The sequence below is a fragment of the Moschus berezovskii genome, chromosome 22 (assembly GCF_049115385.1).
Source record: "Moschus berezovskii isolate FMDL1 chromosome 22, NW_MosBer_1.0, whole genome shotgun sequence".
In the NCBI taxonomy this organism is placed as follows: Eukaryota; Metazoa; Chordata; class Mammalia; order Artiodactyla; family Moschidae; genus Moschus; species Moschus berezovskii.
Window position 1 is genome coordinate 52,165,574 of NC_142481.1, and position 15,021 is coordinate 52,180,594.

The window sequence follows — 15,021 nt, forward strand, 5'->3', positions numbered from 1 at the left end:
TAGAGGGCACCTGGACGGACCAACAGTTAAGAGCCAAGCTCACTGATACCTATTTGCAAACTCGCCCCTTCACAGGTTTCACCTGTGGAGCCTGTAAAAGTGCAGGTTGTGAGCCTTTCCTCCAGCAGTTTCTGAATTGGAATATGTGGGTGCGATGAAGGAATCTGCATTTTTATAGATGTTACCCAAGGTCCGTCTAGTCAAGGCAATGGTTTTTCCCGTGGTCATGTATGGATGTGAGAGTTGGACTGTGAAGAAGGCTGACCGCCGAAGAATCGATGCTTTTGAACTGTGGTGTTGGAAAAGACTCTTGAGAGTCCCTTATACTGCAAGGAGATCCAACCAGTCCATTCTAGAGGAGATCAATCCTGGATGTTCATTGGAGGGACTGATGCTAAAGCTGAAACTGCAATACTTTGGCCACCTCATGCGACGAGTTGACTCACTGGAAAAGACTCTGATGCTGGGAAAGGTTGGGGGCGGGAGGAGAAGGGGACGACGGAGAATGAGATGGCTGGATGGCATCACCGACTCTGTGGACATGAGTTTGAGTGAACTCCGGGAGTTGGTGATGGACAGGGAGGCCTGGCGTGCTGTGATTCATGGGGTCGCGGAGAGTCGGACACGACTGAGCGACTGAACTGAACTGAACCCTGTGTACAGGGAGGCCAGAAGATTGTGAACTTAAAGGAAACAACGCCTTCCCTCACTCTGCTTGGGTGGGTGGGTGGGGGTCCCGCGTTTGTGTAGAAAGGTTACACCGTTACCAATTACATGCAATAACTCTTGGCTCCGAAGGGGGCGACGGAAGATGAGATGGTTGGATGGCATCACCGACTCGATGGACATGAGTTTGAGCAATCTGGGGGAGATGGTGATGGACAGAGAAGCCTGGCGCGCTGCAGTCCAAGGGGTCGCAAAGAGTCGGACACGACTGAGCGACTGAAAACTCCCGGCCCCGAAGCCCACCCAGCCCCAGTTTGACTCGCGGTGTGGGAGGGCAGGCGCCCGGGGCTCGTGAAGGGACACCGAGGGCGATCCTAGGTGTAGGTGAACCGGCGGCTCCAGGTGAGCTGCGCACTGGAGGGGCGAGACCGGGACACGGAGGGGGCGGGGCCTTCCGCGAGGGGGGCGGGACCCAGCCCGTTCAAGCTGGCCAATCCGCGTGCTCGTAACAGTAGCTCTCCCCGCCTTCCGCCGCCCCACGTAGAGCGCCGTCTTCCTATAGGCCGGCCGGGGCTCCTTCCGGCCAGGGGGCGGGCTCTGCGCGGTGGCGGGAAAGCCGCGGACACAGCGGTGGTTTCTCGGAAGCTGAGGGACCTGAGGTGGCGGCGGCGGCGGCGGCGGTGGCGGCGGCGAGTCCTGGGTCTGCCGCTGGCGACGCCATGGACGCAGCGGAGGTGGAGTTTCTGGCCGAGAAGGAGCTGGTCACCATCATCCCGAACTTCAGCCTGGACAAGATCTACCTCATCGGGGTGAGAACCGCCGGGCCCCCGGCTCGCTCTGGTGGGCTCCCGCTCCCGCGGGCTGGGTTGTCGGGGCCCAGGGCCCGCAGCTGTAGTCGGGCGGGGCTGGGGAAGCGGTGCCGGGGGTGGCGGGGCGCGGGGCCGGCCGAGAGCGCGCAGGGCGTCAGCTCGCGGACGGCTTGTGAGTGACGGGGTGTGCGTGTTTGCAGGGCGACCTGGGGCCTTTCAACCCCGGCCTTCCGGTGCAGGTGCCTCTGTGGCTGGCGGTCAACCTGAAGCAGAGACAGAAGTGTCGGCTGCTCCCGCCCGAGTGGATGGACGTGGGTGAGGACGCCGAGCGGGCCCCGCGAGTGGTTGGGAGACGGGCTGCCGTTTAGGGGGCGTGTGTACCAACTGCAGTTCAGGTTTTCACTGTAATATTATTTCCACTCGCTTTATTAAAAAAATTATTTTATTTTCCTTTTGTTTGTAAGCGCCAGGTCTTAGTTGTGATTTGGGGGATCTAGTTCCCTGACCAGGGATTGAACCCGGCCCCTTTCATTGGGAGCGCGGGAAGTCTTAGCCACTGGACCACCTGGGAGGTCCCTGGTGTTTATTTTATATTGGAGTATTAGTTGAATAACAACGTTGTGTTAGTTCCTGGTATGCAGCAAAGTCATTCAGGTATATGTGCACGTGTCTACTCTTTTTTGAAATTCTTTCTACATCTTGGTTATTAGAGAATATTGAGCAGAGTTCCATGTGCTATACAGTAGGTGCTCATTGGTTATCCATTTGAAATCTAGCAGGACACATTCCTGCAGCACAAGGAACTCTGCTGGAGGTTTTGTGGCATCCTGGATGGGAGGGGAGTTTGGGGGAGAATGGATACATGTATATGGATGGCTGAGTCCCTTTGCTGTTCACCTGAAACCGTCACAACATTGTTTGTTAATTGGCTGTTCAGTTCAGTTCAGTTCAGTCGCTCAGTCGTGTCCGACTCTCTGCGACCCCATGAATCCCAGCACGCCAGGCCTCCCTGTCCATCACCAACTCCCGGAGTTCACTCAAACTCATGTCCACAGAGTCGGTGATGCCGTCCAGCCATCTCATTCTCTGTCATCGATTCTCTTCTCCTCCCGCCTCCAACCTTTCCCAGCATCAGAGTCTTTTCCAGTGAGTCAACTCGTCGCGTGAGGTGGCCAAAGTATTGCAGTTTCAGCTTTAGCATCAGTCCTTCCAATGAACACCCAGGATTGATCTCCTTTAGAATGGACTGGTTGAATCTCCTTGCAGTCCAAGGGACTCTCAAGAGTCTTCTTCAGCACCACAGTTCAAAAGCATCAATTCTTCGCCGATCAGCTTTCTTCACTGTCCAACTCTCACATCCATACATGACCACAGGCTACCTCAATACAAAATGGGACTTCCCAGGTGGCTCAGTAGGTAAGAATCCACCTGCAGTGCAGGAGTCGCAGCGGATGTGGGTTTGATCCCTGGGTGGGAAATATCTCTGGAGGAGGGCATGGCCACCCACTCCAGTATTCTTGCCTGGAGAATCCCCTTGGACAGAGGAGCCTGTCGGGCTAGCTATTGTCCATAGGGTTGTAAAGAGTTGGACACGACTGAAGCAACTGAGCATGCACACATGCAATACAAAATAAAAAGTTCAAGTTAAAACAATGTAATAGTGTGTATATCTCAGTCCCAAACTCCCAATGTGTCCCTCCCCTCCACTTTTCCCCTTTCCTAACTCGAAGTTTATTTTCTAAGCCTGAGTTTGTTTCTGTTTTGTAAATAAGTTCATTTGTATCATTCTTTTTTAGATTCCCCATATAAGGCATATCATATGGGGAATCTAAAAAATATGTATCATCTATATGATACAGATATTTTCTCCTATATTATATGGGTTTTTTCACATTCTTCATAGTGTCCTTTGACACACAGTATTTAAAAATTTTAGTGAAGTGCTGTTTATCAACTCTTTGTTGCTTGTGCTTTTAGTATTTGTCCAGTTCTGTCTGGTTTACTTCACTTAGCATGATGATATCCAGGTCCATCCATGTTGCTGCAAGTGACATTATTTCATTCTTTTTAATGGCTGGGTGATACTCCAGTGTGTGTGTGTGTGTGTGTGTATACACACTACATCTTGTTTATTTATCTGTCGGTGGACATTTACATTGCTTCCATGTCTGGGCTATTGTAAACAGGGCTGCAGTGAACATTGGGGTGCGTGTGTTTGTTTATTTATTTTTGGCTGCACTATGCAGTATATGGGGTCTTAGTTCCCTGATCAGGGATAGAACCCGAGCCCCCTGCACTGAAAGCTCTGAGTCTTTGCCACTGGACTTCCAGGGAAGTCCCACTTGTATCTTTTTTCTTTTTTTAACAATTTCAGAGAAAACTTTTTTTTTTTTAACATATTTAGTTTTTTATGTATTTATTTTTGGCTGTGTCAGGGGCTTTCCTGATAGCTCAGTTGTTAAAGAATCTGCCTGCAATGCAGGAGACCCTGGTTCGATTCCCAGGTTAGGAAGATCCACTGGAGAGAGGAAAGGTTACCCACTCCAGTGTTTTGGGGTTTCTCTTGTGGCTCAGCTGGTAAAGAATCAGCCTGCACTGTGGGAGACCTGGGTTCTATCCCTGGGTTGGGAAGATCCCCTGGAGAACGGCAAGGCTAGCCACTGCAGTCTTCTGGCCTGGAGAATTCCATGGATAGTCCATGGGGTCGCGAAGCGTCAGAAAAGACTGAGCGACTTTCACTCACTCATTCTATTGGCTGTGCTGGGTCTTCACTGCTGCCCAGGCTTTCGTCTAGTCGTGGTGAACGGGGGCTACTCTCTAGTTTTGGTGCACCGGCTTCTCACTGCAGTGGCTTCTCTCATTGCTGAGATCAGCCGCTGTGGCTCACGAGCTCAGGCTCGGTAGCTGTGGTGCACAGGCTTAGTTGCTCTGCAGCATGTGGGGTATTCCAGACCAGGGACTGAACCCATGTCACCTGCCTTAGCAGGCAGATTCTCTACCACTGAGTCACCAGGGAAGCCCTCAGCTTGTACCTTTTTTTTTTTAGTTTGCATTTTTTTCCTCTTATATTTTTAAATTAATTTATTTTTAATTGAAAGATAATTGCTTTACAATATTTGTTTGATTTTTGCCATACATCAACATGATTCAGCCAGAGTGATTTAAGTCAGAGAGAGAAAAACAAATCTCTTAACCACATGTATATGGAATCTAGAAAGATGGCACTGATAAACCGATTACAGGGCAGCAGTGGAGATGCAGACATAGAAAACAGCTTGTATCTTTTTGAACTGGGTGTTTTTCCAGGTAGATGCCAAGTAGTGGGATTGCAGAATGATGGTAATTCTTTTTTTAGTTTTCTGAGGACCCTCTGTACTGTTCTCCATAGTGGCTCCACCAATTTACCTTCCCACCAGCAGTGCAGGAGGTTTCCGTTTTCTTCCCGCCCTCAGCATTTATTGTTTGTAGTTTTTTAAAAAAGCATTTTATTGTAATTTCTGTTTAAAAAAAAGTATACGAGTGGCTTCGTGGCTAAGTCTTGTCCACCTCTTGCAACCCCGTGGCCTGTAGCCTGCCAGGCTCTTCTGTCCATGGGATTTCCCAGGCAAGAATACTGGAGTCGGTTGCCATTTCCTTCTCCAGGGGATCTGCCTGACCCAGGGATGGAACTCAGGTCTCCTGCATTGCAGGCAGATTCTTTGCTGACTGAGGCACCGGGAAGCCCCTGTTTGTAGATTTTTTTTTTTTAATGTATTTTCTTGTCCATGCTGCATGTCACGTGGGATCTTAGTTCCCTGACCAACCAGGGATCTAAACCATGCCATTTGCCTTGGAAACCTGGAGTCTTAACCACTGGACCTCTAGGGAAGTCCTTATTTTTTGTAGAATTTTTGATGATCACCATTCTGATTGGTGTGGGGTGATATCTCATTGTAGGTTTTTTTTTTTTTTTAAGGAACTTTATTTTTTCATTTTATTTATTTTTTGACTGCCCCGGATCTTCTTTGCTGCGTGGGCTTTTCTCTAGTTGCGGCAAGCCAGGGCTATCCTTTCTGGTGTGCAGGCTTCTCTTGTAGAGCACAGGCTATAGGGCACTCGGGCTTCAGTAGTTGAGTCACGTGGGCTCAGTAGTCGTGATTTTCAGGCTCTAGAGCACAGCCTCAATATTGTGAAGCACGGGCTTAGTTACTCCAAGGCATATGGAGTCTTGGACCAGGAATCAAACTGGTGTTTCCTGCGTTGGCAGGCAGATTATTTTCTGCTGAGCCATCAGGGAAGCCCTCATTGTAGTTTTGATTGCATTTCTCTAATAATTAGCGATATTGAGCATCTTTTCATGTACCTCTTAGTAGACATCTGTATGTCGTCTTTGGAGAAAAGTCTTTTTAGGTCTCCTGCCTGTGTTTTGACTGGGTGTTGTTGTTGTTTTTTTAATATTGAGATGCATGAGCTCTTTGCAAAATTTGGAGGTTGATCTTTTAGCATCTCCCATTCTGTGGGTTGTCTTTTGTTTATGGTTTACTTTGCTGTGCAAAAGCTTTTGAGTTTAATGAGGTCCTTTTTGTTCTTGATTTTACGTTAGAGTATGGTTGATTAACAATGTTGTGTTAGTTCCAGGTGAACAGCAAAGTGATTCAGTTGGACATATACATGTATCTACCCTTTTTAAATTTCTTTTCTCATTTAGGCTATTAGACTATTGAACAGAGTTCCGTGTGCTGTGTAGTAGGTCCTTGTTGGTTATCTATTTTATTTATTTTTAACTTTTTATTTTGTATTGAGATATAATTGATTAACAATGTTGTGATGTTTCAGGTGGACAGCAAAGTGACTTAGCCATCCATACATATGTATCCATTCTCCCCCAAATTCCCCTCCCATTCAGGATACCACATAACATTGAGTGGAGTTCCATATACTATAGAGTAGGTCCTTGTTGGTTATCTGTTTTGAATATAGCAGAGTGTACATGTCTATTCCAAACTCCCTAACTATTCTTTCCCCATGGCAGCCATAAGTTCTTTCTCTGTGAGTCTCTTTCTGTTTTGTAGGTTTGTTTGTATCATTTCTTTTTAGATTCCACATATATGGAATGTCATGCGATATTTCTCTTCTGTCTGATTTACTTCACTCACTCTGACAATTTCTAGGATCCATGTTGCTACAAATGGCATTATTTCATTCTTTTTAATGGCTGAGTAATATTCCTAGTATATATGTAACATTTCTTTATCCATTCCTCTCTCAATGGACATTTAGGTTGCTTCCGTGTCTTGGCTGTTGTAAACAATGCTGCAATGAACATTGGGGTCCATCTCTGGATATATGCCCAGGAGTGGGATTGCAGGGTCATAAATATGGCAGCTCTGTTTTTTTTAAGGAACCTCCATACTGTTCTCCAGAGTGTCTGCACCAATTTACATTCCCACCAACAGTGTCGGAGAGTTCCCTTCTCTCCACACCCTCTACGGCATTTATTATATGTGCATTTTTTGATGGTAGCTATTCTGGCTGGTGTGAGGTGATACCTCATTGTAGTTTTGATTTGCATTTCTGTAATAATCAGCGATGTTAAACATTTTTTAAGGCCTTTTGGCCATCTCTCTTCTTTGGAGAAATGTCTATTTAGGTCTTCTGCCCATTAGTTGATTGGGTTGTTTTAATGCTGTTAAGCATCCTGAGCTTTTGTAAATTTTGGAGACTAATCCCTTGTTGGTCCCATCATTTGCAGATATCTCCCATTCTGTGGGTTGTCTTTTTTTGTTTTTATTTTACATTGGAGTGTAGTTGATTAACAATGCTGTATTATTTTCAGGTGTACGGCAAAGTAATTCAGTTATACATGTATTTTCTCTTTTTCAAATTCTTTTTTCATTTAAGCTATTAGAGATTGTTGAGAGTTCCCTGTGCTGTACAGTAGGTCCTTATTGGTTTTCTGTTTTAAACATTTTAGTGTGTGTATGTCAATCCCAAGCTCTCAATTCATCCCTTCCCTCCACCTTTTTCCACTGGTAATCCTGTTTGTTTTTTAAGTCTGTGACTGTTTCTGTTTTGTAAATAAGTGTATTTGCATATTTTTCAATTCTGCATATAAGCGACATTATGTGATATTTGCCTTTCTCTGTGTGGCTTACCTCACTTAGTATGATAATCTTCAGGTGTATCCATGTTACTGCAAGTGGCATTATTTCGTTCTTTTTCATGGCTGAGTAATATTCCAGTGTATACATGTAGCATATCTTCTTTATGAATTTATCTGTTGATGGACATTTAGGTTTCCTCCTTGTCTCAGTTATTGTAAGTAGCGCTGCTATGAACATAGGTGTGCATAGGTATCTTTTTAAATTATAGCTTTGTCCAAAGGTATGCCCAGGAGTGGGATTGCTGGATCATATGGTAACTCTGTTTTTAGCTTTTTAAGGAACCTCCGTACTGTTCTCCGTAGTGACTGTTGTTCAGTAGCTAAGTCGTGTCTGACTCTTTGTGACCCTGTGAACTGCAGCACACCAGGCTACTCTGTCCTCCACCATCTCCCAGAGTTTATTCAGCTTTATGTCCATTGGGTTGATGATGCTATCTAACTGTCTCATCTTCTTTTGCCCCTTCTTCTTTTGCCTTCAATCTTTCCCAGCATCAGGGTCTTTTCTAAGGAGTCAACTGTTTGCATCAGGTGGCCAAAGTATTGGAAATTCAGCATCAGGACTTTCAATGAATATTCAGGGTTGATTTCCTCTAGGATTGACTGGTCTGATCTTGCAGTCCGATGAACTCTCAAGTCTTCAACACCATGGTTCGTTCCCACCAACCGTGTAGGAGGTTTCCCTTTTCTCCACACCCTCTCCAGTGTTTACTGTTTGTAGACTTTTTGATGATGACTGTTCTGACCAGTGTGAGGTGATATATCATTGAAGTTTTGATTTGCATTTCTCTAATAATTAGTGATGTTGAGCATCTTCTCATGTGCCTGTGGGTCATCTGTGTGTCTTCTTTGGACAGAAGTCTGTTTAGGTCTCCTTCCATTGTTTGGTGGGTTGTTTATTTTTTTTGATATTGAGCTACATGAGCTCTTTGTCAGTTTTGGAGATTGATCCCTTGTTGGTCTTATCATTTGCAAATATTTCTCCCATTTTGTGGATTATCTTATCATTTTCCTTATGGTTTCCTCTGCTGTGCAAAAGCTTTTCAGTTTCATTTGGTACCATTTATTTTTGGTTTTAATTTTTATTTTCTATCAGAGTATAGTTGAGTAACAATGTTCTTAGTTCCAAGTGTACAGCATAGTAGCTCAGTGATACATGTACATATGTCTCTCAAATTCTTTTCCTATTTGGTTATTAAAGAATAGTGAGCAGAGTTATCTTTGGTATACTGTAGATCCTTCTTGGTTATTTATTTTAAGTATAGTAGTGAGTTTATGTCAATCCCAAACTCCCAATTTATTTTTCCCCTCCACTTTTCTGTGAGTCTGTTTCTGTCTGGTAAATAAGTTCATTTGTATCTTTGTCTGGCTTACTTCACTTATTTTGATAATCTCCAGGTTCATCCATGTGGCTGCAAATGGAATTATATCATTTTTTTTTAATTGAAGTATAGATGATTTATAATGTTGTGCCATCTCAGCTACACAGCAGACTGACCTATATATTTTTAATATTCCTTTCCATTATGGTTTATCCCAGGAGGTTGGATATAGTTCCAGTGTTAAACAGTAGGACCTTGTTGTTTATCCATTCTAAGTTTAACAGTTTGCATCTACCAACCCGAAACTCCTAGTCTACTCCCTCTCCCCCTCCACCCCTCCCCCTTAGCAATCAAAAGTCTGATCTCTGTGTGAGTCTGTTTCTGTTTTGTAGATAGGTTCATTTGTGCCATATTTTATTTTTTTAGGTGTTTATAACTCTTTATTTGACATAGTTTCAAACTTACAGAAAGATTTTAAGAATACTGTAAACAAAATCCATATACCCTCTACACAGATTCACCAGTTTCCATCTGCCAATCTGTGTATAGGCATATTAATTTTTTCCTGAATTATTGAGAATAAGTTGGAGACAATGTACACCATTAGCAGTACACAATGTATACTTCCTAAGAGCAAAAATATTTTCTTATATTACTTCAGTATAATTCTCAAAATTATGAAATTTAACATTGATACAGTATTATTATCTAATCCACAGTCCATATTCAAATTTTTAAATTGTCCCACTAGTGTCCTTTACAGCTATTTTTTCTCCATTTCAGGATCTAGTTCACAGTCCCTCAAGGGATTTAGTGTTCTTTTTCTATAGACTCCTTTACTCTGGAACATTTCCTCAATCTTTGTGTTTATTGATCTTAAAATTTTTAAGGGTACAACAATTATTTTATAGACTGCCTCTCAGCTTGGATTTGCCTCACATTTCCTCAGAATTAGATTCAGGTTATACATTTTTAGCAGAGATGCCTGGGAAGTGATGTTGGGGCCTCCTCATTGCATTATATCAAAAGGCAAATAATGGGAAGGAAATAAAAGAAAAAAAAGGCGGTATATGTATATATATAGCTGATTTGGGCTTCTTTGGTAGCTCAATTGGTAAAGAATCCGCTTGCAATGCAGGAAACCCCAGTTCAATTCCTGGGTTGGGAAGATTCCTAGAGAAGGGATAGGCTACCCTCTCTAGTATTCTTGGGCTTCCTTGGTGGCTCAAATGGTAAAGAATCTACCTGCAATGCGAGCGACCTGAGTTTGATCCCTGGGCTGGGAAGATCCCCTGGAGGAGGGCATGGCAACCCACTCCAGTATTCTTGCCTGGAGAATCCCATGGACAAAAGAGCCTGGCTGGCTGCAGTCCATGTGGTGCCATAGAGTTGGACATGACTGAATGACTAAGCACAGCATAGCTGACTCACTTTGCTGTACAGTAGAAACTAACACAGCATTGTAAAGCAACTGTTCTCCAAAAAAGAAAAAGGCACGTGACATCAGTTTGTTGCCCTGAAATTGATGAACTTAACTTTGATCCATTTTCTTTTCATTTTCTTACCCAGCAGTTTTTGCATCCATTGATTTACTTCTGTACTTAATTTGCTGTCATTTTATTGTAAAAGGCCATCACATCTGTTTATGTATGTATGCATTTATTTATATTAAAAGAAACTCATGAATTTTTATTTTATGCAATTGATTAAAACCAACTATTTTACTATATATTTTAATATTAAAATTATTTCAGATTTGGCCAGTGGGAGCGCCCCTTTGGGCAGGCTTCTCTGTCCTTTTATTGTGTCACTGTCATTCTTTGAGCACATTTTTATTTCTGGGACAAGATGTCTCAGGCTTAGTTAAGCTTTCCCCAAACTCACATTGGTCTTCTCAGCTTGTTTTATCTTAATGGAAAACAGCACTGAGAAACCACATGCCATGGACTTCCCTGGTGATACAGTGGTTAATACTTTACCATTCAATGCAGAGGGTAGGAGTTCAGTCCCTGGTCAGGAAACTAAGATCCCACATGCCTTGCAGCCAAAAATCCAAAATGTAGAACAAACACTATTGTAACAACTTCAATAAAGAGTTTAAAAAATTGGTACACATCAAAAAAAAACTTGGGGATAAAAAAGGAAATCTTGTGCCAAACATACCGTTGCTTCTATCCTCTCCTCAGACAAAGCTAGGAAAAAATTTTAAATATACAGTATATATGCACACACACTGGATTTTTTTTTTATTATATATTTCAAGTTCTCACAATATAATTGGACTTGCAGGTTTAAAGGTATGGGTGATTATCACTTATACTTCCATCTCCTCTCCCACCTTTTTCTACATTTTAATTGCATATAAATATGGAAAAACTAAGAAAGATGCTGTGTCTACTTTCTGTTCTGTAACCCAAATTAAGAAGGATGCTGTGTCTGCTTTCTGTTCTGTAACCCTGTTTGTGTGTACACGTGTGTGCTCAGTAGGTAAGTTGTGTCAGACCCTTTGCGACCCCATGGACTGTAGCCCGCTAGGCTCCTCTGTCCATGGGATTTTAGGCAAGAATACTGAGTGGGTTGCCATTTGCTTCTCCAGGATATGCCGTGTTTTAGATTCCACATATAACCGATGTATGATTTGTCCTGACTTACTTCACTTAGTTTGGTGACATCTAGTTCCATCTGTGTTGCTGCAAATGGCATCATACTATTCTTTTTTATGGATGAGTAGTATTTCATTGTGTGTATTTACCATTTAAATATATATGAATTCATCTTTATGAATTCATCTGTTGATGGACATTTGGGTTTCTTCCATGTCTCAGCTATTGTAAGCAGTGCTGCTATGAACATAGGGTGCATGTAACTTTTTGTATTATAGTTTTGTCCATATATATGCCCAATATTTGGATCATATGATAGCTCTAGTTTTATTTTCTGAGGAACCTTCATACTGATCTCCCTGGTGGCTGCACTAACTTACAGTGCCACCAACAGTTTAAGAGGGTTCTCTTCCCCACACCCTCTCCAGTATTTATTATTTGTACACTTGTTGATGATGGCCTTTCTGACAGATGGGAGGTGATATTTCATTCTAATTTTGATTTGCGAGATCAATCCTGGGTGCTCATTGGAGGGACTGATGCTAAAGCTGAAACTCCAGTACTTTGGCCACCTCATGTGAAGAGTTGACTCACTGGAAAAGACTCTGGTGCTGGGAAAGATTGGGGGCGGGAGGAGAAGGGGACGACAAAGAGTGAGATGGCTGGATGGCATCACCGACTCGATGGACATGAGTTTGAGTGAACTCTGGGTGATGGACAGGGAGGCCTGGCGTGCTGTGATTCATGGGGTCACAAAGAGTCAGTCACGACTGAGCGACTGAACTGAACTGAATAATTATGTGATGTTGAGCTCTTCTCATGTGCTTCTTGCACAGCTGTATGTATTCTTTGGAAAGTCTATTGGAGTCTTCTTCCTTTAAGTGATGGGATTGTTTATTTTTATATCAAGCTGCATAATCTCTTGTAATTTTGGAGATAGATATCTTGTGGGTTTAATCGTTTGCAAATACTTTTTCCCATTCTGTGGGTTGTCTTTTCATTGTGTTTATGGTTTCTGTTGCTGTGTGAAAGCTTTTGTTTAATTATGTCCCATTTGTTTACTTTGATTTTTAGTTTTTATCTTTTATTGCAGTTTAGTTGATTAATAAAGTTGTTAGTTTCAGGTGTACAGCATAGCAATTCAGTTGTATATATACATGTATCTACACTTGTTTAAATTCTTTTCCCATTTCAGTTATTACAGAATAGTGAGTAGAGTTTCCTCTGTTATACAGTTGATCCTTGTTGGTTATTTATTTTAAATATAGTGGGGTGTGTTTATGTCATTTCCATACTCCCAATTTATCCCTCAACTCCACTGTTCCTTTTTGCTAATGATAAGTTTGTTTTCTAAGTCTCTGAGTCCGTTTCTATTTTGTAAATAAATTCATTTGTATTTTTTTGTTTTAGACTTTACATATAAGCCATATCTGTCTGGTTTAGTTTATCTGGTGTGATAATCTCCAGGTTCGTCCCCGTTGCTGCAGATGGCACTGTTCTTTTTCAAGGCTGAGTCATATTCTGTTGTGTGTGTGCACGTCTTCTTCATCCACTCATCTGTCGATGCACATTTGGGTTGCTTCCATGTCTTGGGTGCTGTAAGCAGCGCTGCAGTGAACGTTGGGGTGTATGTATCCTTTGGAACCATGGTTTTCTCCAGATACTTGACCTTGATTGGGATTCCTGGATCGTATGCTAGCTCCTTTTTTAGCTTTGTAAGGAATCTCCATGCCTTTCTCCATAGCGACTGCACTATTTCACATTCCCACCGGCAGTGTAGGAGCGTAGCCTTTTCTCCAGACCCTCCCCAGCATTTATTGTTGGTAGACTTTTTGATGATGGCCATTCTGACTGGTGGGAGGTGATATCTCATTGTAGTTTTGATTTGCATTTCTCTAATAACAGAAGCAGAAGATATTAAGAAGAGATGGCAAGAATACACAGAAGAACTGTACAAAAAAGATCTTCACAACCTAGATAATCATGATGGTGTGATCATTCACCTCGAGCCAGACATCCTGGAATGTGAAGTCAGTGGGCCTTAGAAAGCATCACTACGAACAAAGCTAGTGGAGGTGATGGAATTCCAGTTGAGCTATTTCAAATCCTGAAGAAAGTGCTGCACTCAATGTGCCAGCAAATTTGGAAAACTCAGCAGTGGTCACAGGACTGGAAAAGGTCAATTGTCATTCCAATCCCAAAGAAAGGCAATGCCAAAGAATGCTCAAACTACCGCACAATTGCACTCGTCTCACACGCTAGTAAAGTAATGCTCAAAATTCTCCAAGCCATGCTTCAGCAATACGTGAACCGTGAACTCCAGATGTTCAAGCTGGATTTAGAAAAGGCAGAGGAACCAGAGATCAAATTGCCAACATCCGCTGGATCATTGAAAAAGCAAGAGAGTTCCAGAAAAACATCTGCTTTACTGACTATGCCAAAGCTTTTGACTGTGTGGATCACAATAAACTGTGGAAAATTCTGAAAGAGATGGGAATACCAGACCACCTGACCTGCCTCTTGAGAAATCTGTATGCAGGTCAGGAAGCAGTAGTTAGAACTGGACATGGAACAACAGACTGGTTCCAAATAGGAAAAGGAGTACGTCAAGGCTATATATTGTCACCGTGCTTATTTAACTTATATGCAGAGTACATCATGAGAAATGCTGGGCTGGATGAAGCACAAGCTGGAATCAAAATTGCTGGGAGAAATATCAATAACCTCAGATATGCAGATGACACCACCCTTATGGCAGAAAGTGAAGAAAAACTGAAGAACCTCTTGATGAAAGTGAAAGAGGAGAGTGAAAAGTTGGCTTAAAGCTCAACATTCAGTAAACTAAGATGATGGCATCTGGTCCCATCACTTCACGGCAAATAGACGGAGAAACAGTGGAAACAGTGTCAGACTTTATTTTTGGGGGGCTCCAAAATCACTGCAGATGCTGATTGCAGCCATGAAATTAAAAGACGGTTACTCCTTGGAAGGAAAGTTATGACCAACCTAGATAGTATATTAAAAAGCAGAGACATTACTTTGCCAACCAAGGTCTGTCTAGTCAAGGCTATGGTTTTTCCAGTGGTCATGTATAGATGTGAGAGTTGGACTGTGAAGAAAGCTGATCACCGAAGAATTGATGCTTTTGAACCGTGGTGCTGGAGAAGACTCTTGAGAGTCCCTTGGACTGCAAGGAGACCCAACCAGTCCATTCTAAAGGAGATCAATCCTGGGTGTTCTCTTGAAGGACTGATGCTAAAGCTGAAACTACAATACTTTGGCCACCTCATGCAACGAGTTGACTCACTGGAAAAGACTCTGATGCTGGGAAAGGTTGGGGGCGGGAGGAGAAGGGGACGACAGAGAATGAGATGGCTGGATGGCATCACCGACTCTGTGGACATGAGTTTGAGTGAACTCCGGGAGTTGGTGATGGACAGGGAGGCCTGGCGTGCTGTGATTCATGGGGTTGCAAAGAGTCA

At 43.0% G+C, this 15,021-nt stretch overlaps 1 protein-coding gene across 1 annotated transcript in view; it reads left to right on the forward strand.

Annotated features, from left to right (window-relative positions):
* The first annotated feature begins 1,266 nt into the window (after nt 1-1,266).
* GINS2 (GINS complex subunit 2) overlaps nt 1,267-15,021 on the forward strand; it is a 29,226-nt gene continuing 15,471 nt past the window's right edge. The window contains exons 1-2 of the mRNA XM_055413009.2: nt 1,267-1,475; nt 1,676-1,790. Coding sequence (XP_055268984.1) covers nt 1,386-1,475; nt 1,676-1,790 — 205 coding nt within the window. The 5' untranslated portion in view covers nt 1,267-1,385. The remainder of the gene's footprint in view (nt 1,476-1,675; nt 1,791-15,021) is intronic.